Here is a 15,999-nt window from a genome sequence, read left to right on the forward strand (position 1 = left end):
GTAAGTAAGCTCTGCCTGTTCTGTGATTCTCAGAGATTTTCCTTCATATGGCAAAGAGTTGACTTACCTTATATGTAGAAGCACATTAATGCCTTTTTGTGAGTTGTCTGTTCAGTTACACTAGCATGTTACTTCAGTATTGTGATAATTTAAGGCAGCAATGTTGTAGGCGCTATTTAGAGAACTGTATAGGTATAACACCTGTTCGGTGGTATTTTTCTGCAAACCCAAGCTTTCTTAGCCAACTGCAGCATAGTTTGTTAAATATGTTGCTTCTAGTTTTTCTAGAGCACTACACTTAGTAATGGTGTCTTCTTTATAATAACATTATACATTATAATAACAAAAGAGGCAGTAACAGTGCATTCTGAGTTGTGTCAAAAGCTTGAGATTCAGCAGTCTGCTGGCAGTGTTCGGATTCCTTTGTGTCCTTACATATCTACCTGTATGTTTGCTTCACAGTGGGAGTATGCTCAGTTGTTTTTTCATATACTCAGTTTTAGTTATTACAATTCCCTTCTACTTAAAACTAACACACGTAACCGAATGAGTTGAGAGATTGAGGGAGGCTGTTGATCTCTTTCCAGCAAATCCTGCTGAATTTGTCATCTCCCATCATTACTCTGCTTAGAGCATTTCCAAGTCTTTGGTGGCCTGAGCTTCAAAACATCCTGCTTAGATAAGAAAGCATGCTGGCCATATCTGGGGCATGATGGAGGCAAAACAACTTGCCCAGATAAAACAGGAAGTCTTGGCAGGGAGTTTCATTGTAATGCTTTTGTGCCATATTTGTGCTGGGTGTGTAAATCCCTCTTGGAACAAGGGATGTTGGCTGGCATTAGGAGGTTTCCCTGTGAATAAGCAAGATTCCTGCTGACAGTAGAACTGATAGCCCACCTAGACCCTTATGTTTCTTTTCCATTGCAGTTGATCACTAACCAGGCACCTAGGCAGTGGCAGCAGATTTGTTTTCTGAAGCTGTCTGTATGTGGGTTCAGCTGACCAGCCCCAGCTTGATAGGCCTAATTATTACAAAGGGGGGAATCTCATATCTCTGAATCTGCTTTGGGTACTGTCTTTGAGGCTATGTGCCATGTGTTGGTGAATTCTGGCTTCACCATCCTGAGATCCCTTAATGCTGTTATTGTCACTGCTGCCTTGTTTTCAAATATCTGTATTGTTACAATGCTCTCTGTATGCTAATAAAACACTCTTTGTTTTAGCACTTTCCCTTCAGACCCATCAGCGTTGCTCCTGGCTGATCTCTATTATACAAGACTGGCATTGTGTGGCTGCCAGGACCCTCTTTCCCAAGGGAACCTAATGGACTTGTTTGAGAAGTTGCAGCCTAATATCTCCACTGGTATTTCCAAGGTAATCTGCCTTCTTTTTTTTTTTCTTTTTTTTTCCTTTTTTTTTCTTTTTTTTTTTTTAGCACATACTATATGGTTTGTATTTTACATAGCAATTTAAGTAAGCTAGATTAAATGAGAAAGACTGTCAGGAGAAATGTGAGACTGTAAAAGAATTGCTTCTATAGCATTTGTTTTTATCTGTTTTTCTAAGAGGCTGCCACAGGGCATGAGTTTGCAGAAGTCTTAACCCTGCGAGGCTTGCTTCTTCCCTAGAGGTGAAAGCAGATCAGAAGTCTACTGTATTTGTTCTGAGTTGCCTGCTAGACCAGAGGGGCTCATCTGTTTCTCAGCTTTGCAAGGAACCTGGTGAAATCAACATCCTGTGCAAGACATTAACTTCTGTGTAACTGTGTATGTGCAGTTTGCATTCTCCTGCGTGCTTCTCACATATGTTTCCACTTTGGACAGGTCCGACTCTTAACTATCCGTATTCTAAACCACTTTGAGACTCCACCTTCTACAGTAATGGTGGTAAGGCTAAAACTTCTCACTTAACATTTTGAATCAGTCTGATTTTTATGATTGTGAACCATTGCCTGCTTTTCAGGAGCAGAGCATGTTTCTTTCCAAGACTGTGCTCTGGTTTTGTGCTTTCACATTCCAGTTTTATCTTTTATCTCTTTGCCCTCTAATGTTTTCACATGTGTAAGTTCTGGTCCCTAAGTGATGAAAACTGGAACAAACATCTTGACTTTGTTTTCTGATTCAAAGTAGCTCAGACTCTGTTTAGTTCTTGAGATATCTTTCTCAAGAAGAAAAGGATAGTCCAACAAAATGTGTGTCACTTGTTTGTTCAGGGTGATGGCACAGGGGACCTCCAGTCAGTATTTGCCATACTGCTCCAAGCAGAGCTTGTGCCAGCAACAGTCAATGATTACAGAGAGAAACTTCTCCATTTGAGGAAACTGAGATGTGATATAGTGCTGTCTGCAATACCAAGTGGATCTTTGCAGGAGGTAAGTAGTTTTTGTCAGTTGGCATTTGTCACATTCCCATATTCCAATACTTCCATTCCATGAATTACAGAGATTTTAACAAGAGTTAAAAAACAAAAAATAAAAAATGAATTAGATCCCAGATCATAGCTCTCGTTTGTCCTTGAGACTATTGTATTTTCTTGAGCAATGGTGGTATCTAGATAAATGGCCCACAAACAGTTTGATCGGGTATTATGGAAAGGAGGACAACTCATTCTAGGGAGAAGTGAATCGTCAGCAAATGTAAAATTGTGACCTTGCCATACACTCAGCTTGGTTCAACATTGGTAGGATTCCTTCTGGCCACTGGCAAACATAGCTTCTGGATCTTGCTGCAGAGTGATACTCTGGTCGTCCATCTGGCTGTTACATCTCTTGTACAGTTGTGCAAAAGGAGCTCTCACTCTCATTTTGTAGATGCTGGAAGGGTCACATTTCTACTAGTAAAACATTCGTGGAGGGGGGAAGGGAGGATTTTTTTCATTATTATTTTTATGGCTGTGGTAATACTTCTGTTTATTAATTCATTTATTGCCTTGACTTGTGAGCTCCTCAGAGGAGGAGTTATAGGTTGGTCCATCTGCATTTAGCATTGCGGTACAGAACTGGCTTTTGCCCATTCACAGTACATAGATGTGGTGGATAGATATCAGTGCAGCTTAGAGTAAGCAGGATCTACAAATTTTATCATGTAGCTATGAGACAAAAAAAAAAGTGTGTAACTTGATTCATTACAAGTAGACTTCTGAGAATTTCTTAGATCGAAATTTCTTCTTTGAGAAGAGGAAAGGTTAAAGGAGGTTGGTTAGTCTTTAACTGTTGTTTTTAACTTCTGAACAAGATGGTTCTATGTCATTCTAGGTGCCTCTTCGATATTTACTGGGAATGTTTTATATTAACTTCAGCCCTCTCTGGGATCCTGTAATTGAACTTGTAACGTGAGTATATGTGACTGGATGCTGCAGTCTGTGCTTGTTTCACAGAACATTTTCTTCCATTGAAGGCTGAGGGCAATCTCATTGTGGTCTACAGCCTCCTCTCAAGAGGGAGATGCTGAGTTCTTTTCTCTGATGACTGCAGCAGGGCCCAAAGGAGTAGCATGGAACTGCTTCAGGGGAGGGTCAGGTTGGGTGTTGGGAAAAGGTTTTTCATCAGATAGTTGCTGGGCCCTGGTGCGGGCTACCCAGGGCAGTGGGCACAGCCCCAGGCTGATGGGGTTCAGGGAGCATCTGGTCAACACTCTCAGACATATGATCTGAGTTTTCAGTTACCCTGCATGGAGCCAGTAGTTGAGTGTGTTGCTTACAATTCAGGGTATTCTCTGATGACTGTTCTGCGAACAAAAGCTGAGGTTAAAATGTCTGATTTGAAGAGATTTATGCATGAGAGACTTTGTGTGAAATCTTTCAAAATGATTTGCTCTCTCATATTATAATACATGTAGCGTGTTTTTAGTTTTAGTTTTTAACTTAATTTTTGAATTTTTTTCTCACTATTAAAAGGAATTTGCAACGAATATAATTAAATAACATCAGAGTTTGAGTCCAAGATGGCAAGATTTGATTAATGTTTCACAAAAGCCCAAGGAACAGAAGGCGCCTTTCAATTTTCCCATCTCCTGACTTTTCTGTCCTTACTAGAAAACCTCTAAGTTCTACTAAAGAGTAGTAGGGAAGTTGTACCATGACATCTGCTGAGCTGAATATTGAAGTAAATATCTCTGCTTTCAGCATTACGTTATCTCTTTTTTTTTTTCTCTATGTATTATTAGAAAGGATGAGATTTGTCCCATCAAACTATTGAATTGATAAAGTAATATTAAACCAGCTCTCCTAAAGATACATTGACGCTAATTCTTCCTTTGGTTCTGTATGATATTACTGTGGATATCAGTGGAAAGCTCAAGAACGTTTTTAGTCAATTTGAGTTTGTTTGAAGTCATGGGATACAACCCGCTTATTTTAATAATTGACATTTGGGATTCATGAATGAGGGCAAGGAAGTGCTACAGCTGTGTCCTGCAGATGTCCTATCTTCGGACACTCTCATTAAAGCTGTGATCAAAGCCTTTGATTGCATTAGCTGTTAGCTTCCCTTGATGCATGGTTTTTCTTTTTTCTTTTAATTTCACGCTCTTATGTTTTGTTAGTTCTCATGCAAAGGAAATGGAGAATAAACAGTTCTGGAAGGTCTTTTATGAACATCTGGAGAGGGCTGCTGTCTATGCTGGTAAGTCTTAGCTCTTAAATGGTATTTTGAGTAACCCAGCTAATTGTGAATGACACATGACTGTGTTTTTGTGTCCCAAATTTACATGTGATGGAGGAATTCGGAACCAGAGCTCTTGACTGCCATTGTCATGTCCAGGGCAGGAATGCAGACGCTTGAGAGAGAACTGTGCCTTCTTTTGTCCTAAATAGCAAGAAGTAGATAGAAATGTCCCCCATATGAGGGGAGTCGCATGTTTTGGGGAGCTATGCAACAACTTCATCTCTGCCTAAGTCTGGCTTTTTCCAGTTTGATAGGAGCAATGAAGAAACTTGTATAATGGAATACATCATCTTTCTATTACATGATTGAGTGGAATTCCTGCAGGCGTTATGCCTTTCTTGACTGAACTCTGTGTAATCTTGAGATGTATCTATGAATGTGTGGAATCTGTGATTTCACAGTAGAGATGTGAGCATGCAGCCTTTTGTGGATTTCACTGTTATTCAAGAGAATTGAACTCATTTAAACTGTCAGGGCTGTAAGACATCCTGGAGTACTTCCTAAGCAACGTGGGCCTTTCAGGTCAGAGTTAAACATAGTTGTCTGAGCAGATGCTTGGCATCAGGAGTCTTACTTTCATAACGGGGTGCAGATCTCTTTCTGCTGACTGGAGTAACTTGAAGATATTTACTTCATAACATCTGTTGTATAGAAATGGAACTGCAAAATGAATTGGATGAACAGGAGGAAAACATCAATGAAACTGAAAGCGAGAAGATACCAGAAGGAGGGGTGGGCACTGTCTTCCTGGAGCAGCTGGGGACAAGAACAGACTGCAGCGAGCGGTTGGACCACACAAACTTCCGCTTTCTGCTGTGGAAAGCATTAGAGAAGTTCCCAGACAGGGTGGAGCCCAGGTCGAGGGAACTTTCCCCACTTCTTTTGAGGTTCATTAGGTAAGTACTTTTCACATATTCTTTGGGAAGACACACTGCTTTCTGTTGATTTTGGTGTTGCTGAGCTTTGAGTCAACAGCTAGTTCTTTATAGACTATTTCCTAAATGCATTCCTGATATGATACCTGTTCCCAGCTAACATAACTTTTCGATTGAAAAGTGGATTCTGTTAGAGAATGATGCACGTGGGGTAGATGTGATATCGTGGCAGGGAAGAGTTTCTAATGGTCCTTTTCTATAATTAGAATGCTTACGTTTTGCTTGCCTTCCTGGAAAAATAAACTGCACTGTGCTAGGTTAGTTTCCTGCATTTTCTCTCACACTGCCATACATGCTGTTCATTGCTCACTCTAGCAAACACAACCCCCCTTTCCCTGCACAAAGCCTCTTTACAGAATTCTCATAACTCATTGATTCTCTTTTCCCCTTTCCACCTCGTACCTCCAGTATTCTCTAATGTGTATGACTACTGCCTTGCATCGCTGCAGCTTGTAGGCAAAGAAGCTTGTACTTGGTGAAAGACACTCCTTTAAGAGTTTTTAGCTGTACAGCATCCCAAAACACAGCAACATGAACTGGATTGTACAGTTTGAATATGTACTTGCCCCGAAACCCTGAAAAAATGCTTTTTAACTCTTTTCTTTCTTTTTTTTCTTCTTTTTTTTTTTTTAAACAAAGAAATGAATACTACCCAGCAGATTCGTTAGTGGCTCCAACTCAGGATCTTAGAAAGAAAACTACTGGTACAGTCACAGCAAAAGAAGTATCAGGTGAAGAGGTTAGTGATGTTAATATGGAGGAGGAGGACGAGGAGGAAAAGGAAGAAGGAGAACCGATTACTGTAGGGCTTCCAAAAAAGAAAACAAGAAGAGCTGCTGCTAAGTAAGTATTTTTAGTTTTCTGTTCCTAGTGATTTCATGGGAAGTTAGATTCAGTGGTTCCTGCCAAGATAAAAGCTATATGTGGGCATATTCATTTTTCTTCTTTTGCTTGCACTTTTTTTCAGTGGACTTTAAGAATTTTAAAGTCATAAATTCTGCTTGTATAGTGCCATACAAAGGACCTGTTCGGGCTTTATCATTATATCATTATACCTGATAAGCAGTGGTTTTGTTACTTTAAGTGATGTGGTATTCTGAAGCCATTTTGAAGCTCCCTTAGCTTCTCTGTTTGTATCTTTTGATCTTTTAAAACCATGGACGTTGCCAAACACTTTGAAGATTCAGACTATTCATTTAGGTATTTTTGATACTGGCATCCTGTTATTATCTACCTGTTAAATATCTTGATCCCACTTGTCTTCTTGTGGACACAGGTTGTTATACTTTTTTTTTTTCATTTGCTGATACAAAGCTCCATGGCATTTTAATGTCACTGTTTTACAATACTGAATACTTAGAGGAAGTGGGTCTATATGAATTCTGTGTGATTTCTTTAGTGTAGTCTCTTTAAGTTGATAACATCTGTCAAAGTGTCCATTACAAGCAATTTATTTACATTTGGATTCTGCCTGTTTTTGTTGTTGTTTTTGCAAAGAATGGTGCTGGTAATCACAGAGAACTTCAAAATATTACCTTACATGTTGATATGTAATCCCAGGTTCCTTAAAGGTGAACAAAATCCTTTGATTTTGTTCTCAGGTTCTGGCATACATCTAGAATTTAGCAGCAGTAAAAATTCAGTGACAGTTGAAGATTTTTATAAAAAATAAAAATCAAAGCAAAACTTCCATCTCAGAATGTCCATGTACTTAAGTAGAAGCATTAGTTCCTCCTAGTGGTAACAAGTCTATAAAAGATTTGCTGGAGACATGTTAATGAGTTCTGGAGTGACCTTTTTTTGTCTGGGCCCTGGCAGAGCTGCTGCCAGCTCTGTGCTACTGACCTGGCGCTCTCACTCGTGATGGCTCACCTCTAGCTGGTGTGGCAGGAGAACCTCTGGCTGCCCTGTGCTCCTTGTGGGATCGCTGGCCGATGTTTGGCTCAGCCTAGCTGAACATCTGGGGAGTTGAGTGTAAACCACTTTGGGTAGCCACTGTATGGGGACAGCCTCTGCCTACCCCACAGCACATGTGGTAGATGATATCTTACATTTTCTTTACCTCTGGAGTCGCCTCTCTCCAGGGGGACAGATTTAGGGGTGGCAAAGCCTCTTCTATAGGAACTTCTTCTTGACTATGCCTGCAGCATGGCATAAATCCAGCCCAGTCTGTGGCTAAATGCAGTCCTTTATGTTGATAGGAGTTAAGGACAGGTAAATAACAAGAGAAATTCAAGTTTGAAGTTCCAGGCTGGGCTGGAAAGAAGAAGTAAGCCACATCCTAAGTGTATTCCTTTCACACCAAGGACCAAGCCCATCTGGTGCTACTGAGGAAGTGGCCTCTTTGCAGTGAGATGACAGCTAGGAGAAACTGCGTAGGCGAGAGAGCAGGATACAGCCTGCCATATCTCTGAAATGGATACCTACAGACTTGGGATCCTGTTGGGTTTTCCTTCTTGTTAATCAACTTTATAAAAAGTTTCTCTAATGTTGTGATAATTTGTTTTGTTTTGTTTTACAGGCAACTGATAGCTCACTTACAAGTTTTCTCTAAGTTCTCCAATCCTCGTGCATTGTATCTGGAGCAGAAGTTAAATGCATTGTATACCCAGGTACTTGCTGGCATTTAGAATAATTGCTCATAAATGCAGCCTTTCTTTTCTGAATGCAGTGCCTGCAACTGTAAAACCCTGTTGTTTTCTGAACTCAGCCATGTTAGCTGGAAAAGGAGCTGTGCTTGATCAGGCTTCAGGTGAAGTGAGCCACTTAGCAAAAACCTGCTTTTGAGATAACTGACTCAGTTTCTCAGGAGTGGGTCATATGAATGGATCTGGCAACTGAAAAAGTAATGGGCTTTCGTGGTGTGGAAACATGGCTGTAAGGAGAGCAGGAGGCACAGGAAGATCTGGAAGAGAATTTTGAATCCAAAGCCTGGTGATGAGCTGAAGGCATTTGTTATTGTCATACAGTGTTATATCAATAGAGAGCATGGTTGATGTGAAGAACAGATCAAATTGTTGGAGGCCTACAGCTGTCAACATTTGTCATTGTGACTTGTGAGGTACAAAATGTATTAAATTCAAGATCTTCATCCTGTCTAGCATCTGGAGAAGGGAAGTGCAACAGTAGTCATCATTATGAAAAAACAAACTTATATGGAAAGAGAGAGGAGATACAAATCTCTCTTGTGTGTGTCTCTCTTTTTCCTTTGATTGGTTCTAGTGGCTGACGGTAGCAGTCCTTTGCCTAGCATACATATGTACGTTGGCTGTGCATAGTGTATTACTCACTGCCATTATCAATAAAATAGAAACTGAAGATAAACAGACATTAAGTGAAAAAGAGGCAAACAAGAATTAAATAGCAAGCCTAGGCAATCTTTGTCTAACCAAGGCTCTATTCTAATGTTGAATAAGTAAAGCAAGAAAACGAATCTAAAAGTGAGATGCACCCTTAAGAGTTCATTTCATTACCTATGTCATATTTTGTTGGTTCTGGATTTGTTCTGATCTCAGTTTTACTCTGATCTCAGTTTGTGTTCTCTGACAATGCAGTCCTTGGGCTGTAGAACTATATTAAATGGTGTGAACCTACTAGTTCTCTGCTGTAGGTTCTTTCTGGTTCTTGTTGTGGAAGTTGCAAGGTCCATTTGTTCCCAAACTAGAGAATCTCTGAGGAGTATCAACTCTGGTTCAGTCAACCTCAGAATTTTGCACAAGCACAGTTGTTTCATGCGTTTACATATTCTTGGGAAAATACAGAGCAGATGTGTACAATGTGTCACTATATTTATCACTGGTGTGTCCGTTTGTCAAAAGAATATTGTAGCAGAGTGGCCTTTGATGATTCCAGCATGTGCTGTTTAGTAGGAGAGCTGATAAGAATGCAGCTTGGGGAAATAATGTGTATTTCGTGGTGCCCGGGCTGTGAGGATTCATCTTCTAGAGAAGGTGAATCTCAGTGAGGCCTTGTATGTCAGGTCTGATGAGTACTTTGTTTATCAAAAGAAGGAAAGGCATGTGTCTTGGGTTGGTTTGAGTAGCCTGCTATTTAATTTGGTCTTACTAGATGCACAACTGAGGCTGAAAACTCAAGCTGATGGTGGCCCAAAAGATGATTGTGAAAAAAACAATTATAACTTGGCTACTGGGGTTGAGGGGCTGGGGTTAGTGTATAAACTGCCAACAGCTACTTTTATGAGTGACAATTGTATTTACACATCTCAGTGTTAGACTTGCAATGCATGTTCTGCTTTTATTTTGGCAGAGTAATCCAAAACGTGCTTGAGTTTGGAAGTTTTGGATTGTTCAACTATTTTTGTTAGGCAGTTCTGCAATTCTGGTTATGGCTCATTTCCCTTCTTTTGTCACCTGCAGTTACTGTCCCATCAAGACCAGAGTGTGCAGAGAATAGCTCTTGACTGTATCATGACATACAAGCATCCTCATCTACTGCCATACAGGTAAAAATCTTTGCGTTATTTTAGTGTCAGGAATAAATCTGATGTCATACATCTGCTCGGAATCACTTGCCTCAGATAGAGACATCCTTGCTTATGTTTGTTGAAGAAACATAAATTCTAATCTTAGCCAGCTGTATTTTTCCTATCTAAAACAGAAAATAAGGCCATAAGGAAGTTGTATGTCAGTGTGTCTTTTTTGGCAAAAAAGAAAAATGGCAATAGTTTCATTTTGTCACAAATGTGCTCAGCAGTTGCATCATTTTTCAAAGAGGTCTTTTGTTGCAGTGGTTTATAACCACCTAGTGAAAACAGCTGCATAAAACTGTAGCTGGTGATGGAATGTTCTCTTCAGAACATATTTGGAAGATACTTCTTACATGATTAGCTTAAACTTGCTGAGTTTTAAAAAGGCTGGGAACACTACGCTTTATGAATTTGTATACGGCATAGATAGGAAGGCAGAGATAGGTAGGGGGGTGTGTGAGTGTCTGTTTATTCTTACAGCCCCCACCTACCCAACAAATGATATTTGTTACTCTCAGGGAGAACTTGCAAAGACTGCTGGAGGACAAGAGCTTTAAAGAAGAAATAGTCCATTTCAGCATTTCTGAGGAGAACACCATCGTAAAAATGGAGCATCGACCACATCTTGTCCCTGTTCTGATGAGGTTTGTTACAAACTGCTGGGGTGAAGGTTTCATGTCAAAGTACTGTGAGCAGAGATGTGATGCTGCTACTACTCGTTTTAAAGAGTTGAGATAAATCTGGGGTTAATGATATAGTTTGACGTTGTAGTTTGTGATCTTATACATAGCTTCCTTCTTAATGCCACTATGCAATGTGTTAGGCAATTGGTGTCCTCTTAAAAAACAGTATTTTGCTAAATACTGTTTCTTCTAAGGCTTACAGAATACTGTGAGGCATTCCAATTCATCATTTATTACCATTTATTCTTACTAAGATATAATATGCAGATTGTATAGATTGCTTCTTTGGCAGTGAATACCCTCAAGCTAGCCTGCTGGTATTTTAGCTTTGTATCTGAAGTCTCCAGCAAAACTGCTATAGTGAAAGCAGAAGCTGATCTTTCACTGGCATGTTTCTGAGTGCTGTGTAGTCATTTAGAGGAGTTCCTGAAGAGGGAATTTCCACCTGGTTTATTCACACTGGGCAAAGCTTTTAAACCGAGACAAGTTTCTCCCACAGAGAAAGAGGCGAGGAAGCAGATGGCTTGCTGAAAGCTAATACAAGCTCTTTTTGGCTCTTGAAGAATTCTCTATGGCAGGATGAGAAACAAAACGGGGAACAAAACACAGGGCAAATCTGCAGCAGCCACTCGCATGTCCATCGTTCTGCGATTTCTGGCCGGCTCACTGCCAGAAGAGATCCGGATGTTCTTGGATCTGCTCTTCGAAGCTGTGAAGCAATTCAGCCATGGTAGGTGCAAGTACCTGGTGCTGTTTCTCTGACAATTTCTTTGAAAGGATGAAAGGGTGAGAATCCCAGGGACTGGGTTTTCCCTGAGGTTTCACTTACGATTGCTATCTTTTAAAGATCTGAGTTCAGAAGAACGAAGTGATTTGCCACAGCTTTGCAAGTAAGCCATAGCAGGCCAGGAGTGAGCAATTACTGATGTTGTAGGCTGTCCCTGGCTGCTTGGCAGCCTCTGTACTATCCTTCCCATGTGATGTGCTGCTGTGCACAGGGCTACCAGTATATGATGGCAGTAAACAGTTGTTATAAAGAGTAGAAAGAGGTTATAAAGTGCTCTGATACTGTAGCAGTGGGAAATGTCTGAATGTCACAGAGATGAATACGTGGAGCTGCCTTTATTTAGAAAGATAAATCTAAGGAACTGTAACTTTGGGCTAAGTTGTACTATTATTTATTGAAAATTATTTTCGGTGTTTTTACAGTGCTTTTCTAAGTAAGTGACTGTCCCTTTGTAACAGGGCCTTGCCAGACAGCAGTGCTTCGAAGTATGTCAGAGTTGGATTTAGCTAAAGTCCTGCCTCTTGGGCGTCAGCACAGCCTCTTCAATGGTCTTGAAGTTGTGTTGAAAAACATGGGACATTTGATCAGTCAGTTCTTGCCTGAAATTCTACAAATTCTGCTCTGCATGACAGCTGTGGTATCCTGCATTCTCCAGCAAAGAGAAAAGGTACAGTAAATGCTACATGTATGTGTACCTCTGTGCGTATGAGATGTGGATGAAATTTCTTTTCCTACTGCATGGCTTAGCTTGCAGTACACACACCTTCACTGATTCAGATAAAGATAATTTCAATGCCTGCATGCAATGAAGCTTAGCTGTTCGATGTCAGTTAAAATAGAGGCCAGTGCAGTGATACTGAACGTGCTGCAAGGCTTGGATAGTACAAGCAGAGTTGATATGTTCAGGACCCTGCTTTGAAGTTCTGTTTTTGTTAGAGTTGATGAAGGTTGGAAGTTGCTACCTGCCTGCTCTGTGGGAGGATGGACATGAGGGCAAGGTAAATGATTCATTGTAAGGTCATAACAGGGTTGTATGGCTGGAGGTTGAATTTGATATTAGAGATGTAGCTTCTTGGCTGCAGGGCTAGAATACTGGCGCAGGGAATGGAGAGGATTTCAAGTTTCTTGCCTGCGGACTTGAGAGTGAAACTTACCTTCGAGGTGCTTTGTTGCATTGCTAGGTCCCAAGGGAGCTCAGCATTGTGGGTGATCACAGTGATTATGTATAATGATAGTCTCCTGTCATGGGACACAGGGAGAACATGGCTATGAGCCATGCTTTCAGCACACTAGTAGCACATACAGCTCTGCATCAGAAGCAGTCGTGTCAATTCAGTGTGAGTCTGAGTCTCAGACAGGTACCTGCAGAGCACTGAGAATGTTTTTTCCCTGGTGTGCAAAGGCTGTACTTGCAGAACAAATCAAGCAAGGAAAATATTCTGTTAAAGATTGGCTGCAACTAGAAATGGGCCGTGTTGGCTTATTGCTACCTTGTGATCAAGAGAGCAGTGCAGAGACTCCTGAGCTCATTCCCACACCAGTAACACCTTAACTGCCAGGAGTGCACAGTGGCAGGGCTAACTGTCCAGAGGGGAGGGATATGGCTGTTCTGTTTTGATTTTGCTGCTAGCACTTCTTTTTAACACTGCACAGTGTCTTGTGGAGGTCGTTATCTCGAGTGTACTGTTGCCCGTTGCTTGGAATTAATGACTTTGAGCCAGGCTTTTCTGCCTTTCTAAAACCAGTGCCTTTGTCAGGCTTCAAACCAAGCAGAACAGAAAATGCTCAAGTCTAGTCCTGTGCAGAACCTGATCATAGGTGAGAAACAGGCAAACTGCACAGTCATCATCATCACTGCAGTATTAAAAGGAATTATGAGATGGTAGACTGAGCAAGTAATGTGTTGAAAGGAATTTTGCAATGACAGACTGAGCGAGGGATGTTAGGTAATGAAGGTTCTGTCACCATGTGCGTGTTCTTGCCAGGACCCATCAGTGAACATCTGAGCTTAGAACTTGTCTTGAAAACAATCCATTAACAATTCAAGCCCGTGCAGTCAGTTCATTAGGATAATAGCATCCCATAGTCCAGCCTTAGCAGTGGATTGCATGTGCTTACATGTTAAACTGAGAGAAGAGGAGTTTCAGGAGCTGCTTCTTTCATTACTGGGATAGTCAAATTTTTTTCTGGGCTGATACCATAAACCTGTTACCATTTTGTTACTTGAGGAGTGACAGTTTATCATTTTCCTGAACTTAATTTAGCACTTCATTAGTCCATAAGATGTTAACAGCTCAAGGAGGAGTGTGAGAAATCTGTTTGTCTTGGCTAATGATTAGCTGACATTCTTAGGGGTTGAGAGTAATTTATTGCAGGCTGATAATGCCTGGAGAGTTAAACATCTACACTGACAGTTTTAAACTAAGTTATTCATTTCCTATTTCCTTCTGACTGTGTTCAGTGGTGAGTTTCTTTGTTCACTCAAAGTCTTGATTTCAGGGGACTGCTTTTTTGGAAGTTAAACTAAGGGTAGCAATTACAATAGCAGCCTGGTTTGTGCTTGCTGGGGAAGGGAGGATCAGGTGTTTGGCCCTTCAGGCAGCTTATTACTGTTTGGAAACTACTTGCACACCATTTCGTTAGTACATTTCAATATAGCTTGGGAGATTCCAAGCGAGAGCATCTTTGATTTCTTTTCCGCCATCTCCTCTTTTTGCATACAATTTTGGGTGCAAAGGCAGTAGAACAGTGTATTACGTTGTAGAGGTTATTCTCTTCAGAAATCTATAGGAAAGTACAAAAAGCATAGTATCTTTCAGTGGGGCTGTGGCACCAAAGCTGCTTTGCAGAATAAGAACCTACATGTGTTTATTCAGCGTAGTGGTCTGTGATGGATAATGGAGGCCTTGAAGATCCCAAGATGTAGTCTCAGTCTCTGTTGTTTCTGAGACAGGAGTCGGTAGCTCTGCGCTGTGCGGTGTACCTGTTCTTGGGATTGTCTCAGGTTTTTCCTATAAGCTGCAATGCATGATATAGAAATAATTCAGGTTACTCAAATCATAACAGGGAGAAGAGTCAGAATGCAGCAGTGTGTGAATAACCTCATGACTAGCTGTGTGGCTGACTTCCTTCCTTAGACGTTTTCCCCAAAAAGTATATGGAACATCCTTCTCTAACCAAATGCTGTAGCTCACTGTGTTCTGTTGTATCTGTGGCCAGTGAATTGCTATCTTTAATTTCAGAGCAAATAGTTAGTGATTGTTTTTGCAAAGGTTTTACTGTTTTGTCTGTTGTTTTGTTTTCACAGGTTCAACCACGGTTGATTAATCCGCTGAAGAACTTGAGGCGCCTTGGACTCAAACTTGTGGTTGAGTTTTTTTCTGATCACGAGACCTACAGTTTCAGTGTGGAAGAGATTGATGCAGTTTTCCATGCAGTGGTATGGCCTCAGGTAATGTGTTTCTTCTTCCAGACTGGCATCTGCGTAACCTGTACCATGCAGGGAACTCCAGTTCTTTGGCATTCTGATGTATGTGTGGAAGGGCAGATTTGGCTCAAGTCTGATTAGTCCTAGAGTAATTAAGTCACAAGCTTAAGTACAAATAAGTTCTTTTGAATAAAATGGATGTGATGTCTCTGGTCTTTAGCTGCAAAAACGGGCTTCTTGTTTAGGGAAGCAAAATGATACTTCTGGGTCGGTCCTGGGTGCACTTTGTTGATTTTCTATCTGAAAGTTACTGGACCTGTGAGGGAGGATTAGAGAAACAAATGTAAGTGGGCTTTCCTGCTGCTGCCAGAAAGGAAGGACCGCAGTATCATCCTTCAGTGGGCTGTGTACTCTTCTGCTGTCCTGCCAGGATTCCCATTTGAGCACAGTGACAAAGCAGAGGGTTGCAGCTTTCATCAGAGAAATTCAGTCCCCCTTTTAATTGGGAAAATGCACTGCTGGGAGAGAGAGAACATGCAGTATTGAAAATAAAACTGCTGATCACGTCTGGCAGTGCATATAGCTGTGTATTTCACTAGGCTGAGCAGCAGGGACTTGTCTATCCCAGTCTTTCCAAGCTGTGTGGAGCAAAGCAGTGAAAACTCACTTTGGTCCCAGAGCAGTAGAAACATGTAGTCCAGGCATTGAGTCAGCAAAGTACTTAATGCTTATAGGAGCATTGCATTCGGAAATACTCAGTAAATCTGGACAGGATATAGAATTGTTGAAAACTTATAATTCTTGTTTTCCTGATGGGTGTCAGGAAGACGGTGCTAATTTTGGAGCTTGAATTGTAGCATGATCCAGAAGCTCCCTCTAGAGGGAATTTCTGTCAGTTAACTTGGTGAGGGTTTGGTTTTGGCAGAAAAGTGTTTTGACTTACGAGCTTTTAAGGCTGTAGAACTGATATGTTTAAGAACTTTGTTCAATGCAGCTGTGCCTGGAGTTGCAGTTTGCT

At 41.0% G+C, this 15,999-nt stretch overlaps 1 protein-coding gene across 4 annotated transcripts in view; it reads left to right on the forward strand.

Annotated features, from left to right (window-relative positions):
* UTP20 (UTP20 small subunit processome component) overlaps positions 1-15,999 on the forward strand; it is a 59,352-nt gene that overhangs the window by 14,478 nt on the left and 28,875 nt on the right. For 2 of the 4 annotated variants that reach the window (XM_010709539.4, XM_010709543.4), the window contains exons 16-28: positions 1,224-1,374; positions 1,824-1,886; positions 2,213-2,371; positions 3,254-3,330; positions 4,542-4,621; positions 5,316-5,559; positions 6,238-6,441; positions 8,120-8,210; positions 9,975-10,060; positions 10,603-10,728; positions 11,331-11,497; positions 12,013-12,221; positions 14,862-15,005. In XM_010709539.4, coding sequence (XP_010707841.2) covers positions 1,224-1,374; positions 1,824-1,886; positions 2,213-2,371; positions 3,254-3,330; positions 4,542-4,621; positions 5,316-5,559; positions 6,238-6,441; positions 8,120-8,210; positions 9,975-10,060; positions 10,603-10,728; positions 11,331-11,497; positions 12,013-12,221; positions 14,862-15,005 — 1,801 coding nt within the window. The remainder of the gene's footprint in view (positions 1-1,223; positions 1,375-1,823; positions 1,887-2,212; positions 2,372-3,253; positions 3,331-4,541; positions 4,622-5,315; positions 5,560-6,237; positions 6,442-8,119; positions 8,211-9,974; positions 10,061-10,602; positions 10,729-11,330; positions 11,498-12,012; positions 12,222-14,861; positions 15,006-15,999) is intronic. The other 2 variants (XM_085223942.1, XM_085223946.1) reach the window with 1 other exon arrangement.

Source organism: Meleagris gallopavo, chromosome 1, assembly GCF_905368555.1.
Source record: "Meleagris gallopavo chromosome 1, MGAL_WU_HG_1.1, whole genome shotgun sequence".
Lineage (NCBI taxonomy): Eukaryota > Metazoa > Chordata > Aves > Galliformes > Phasianidae > Meleagris > Meleagris gallopavo.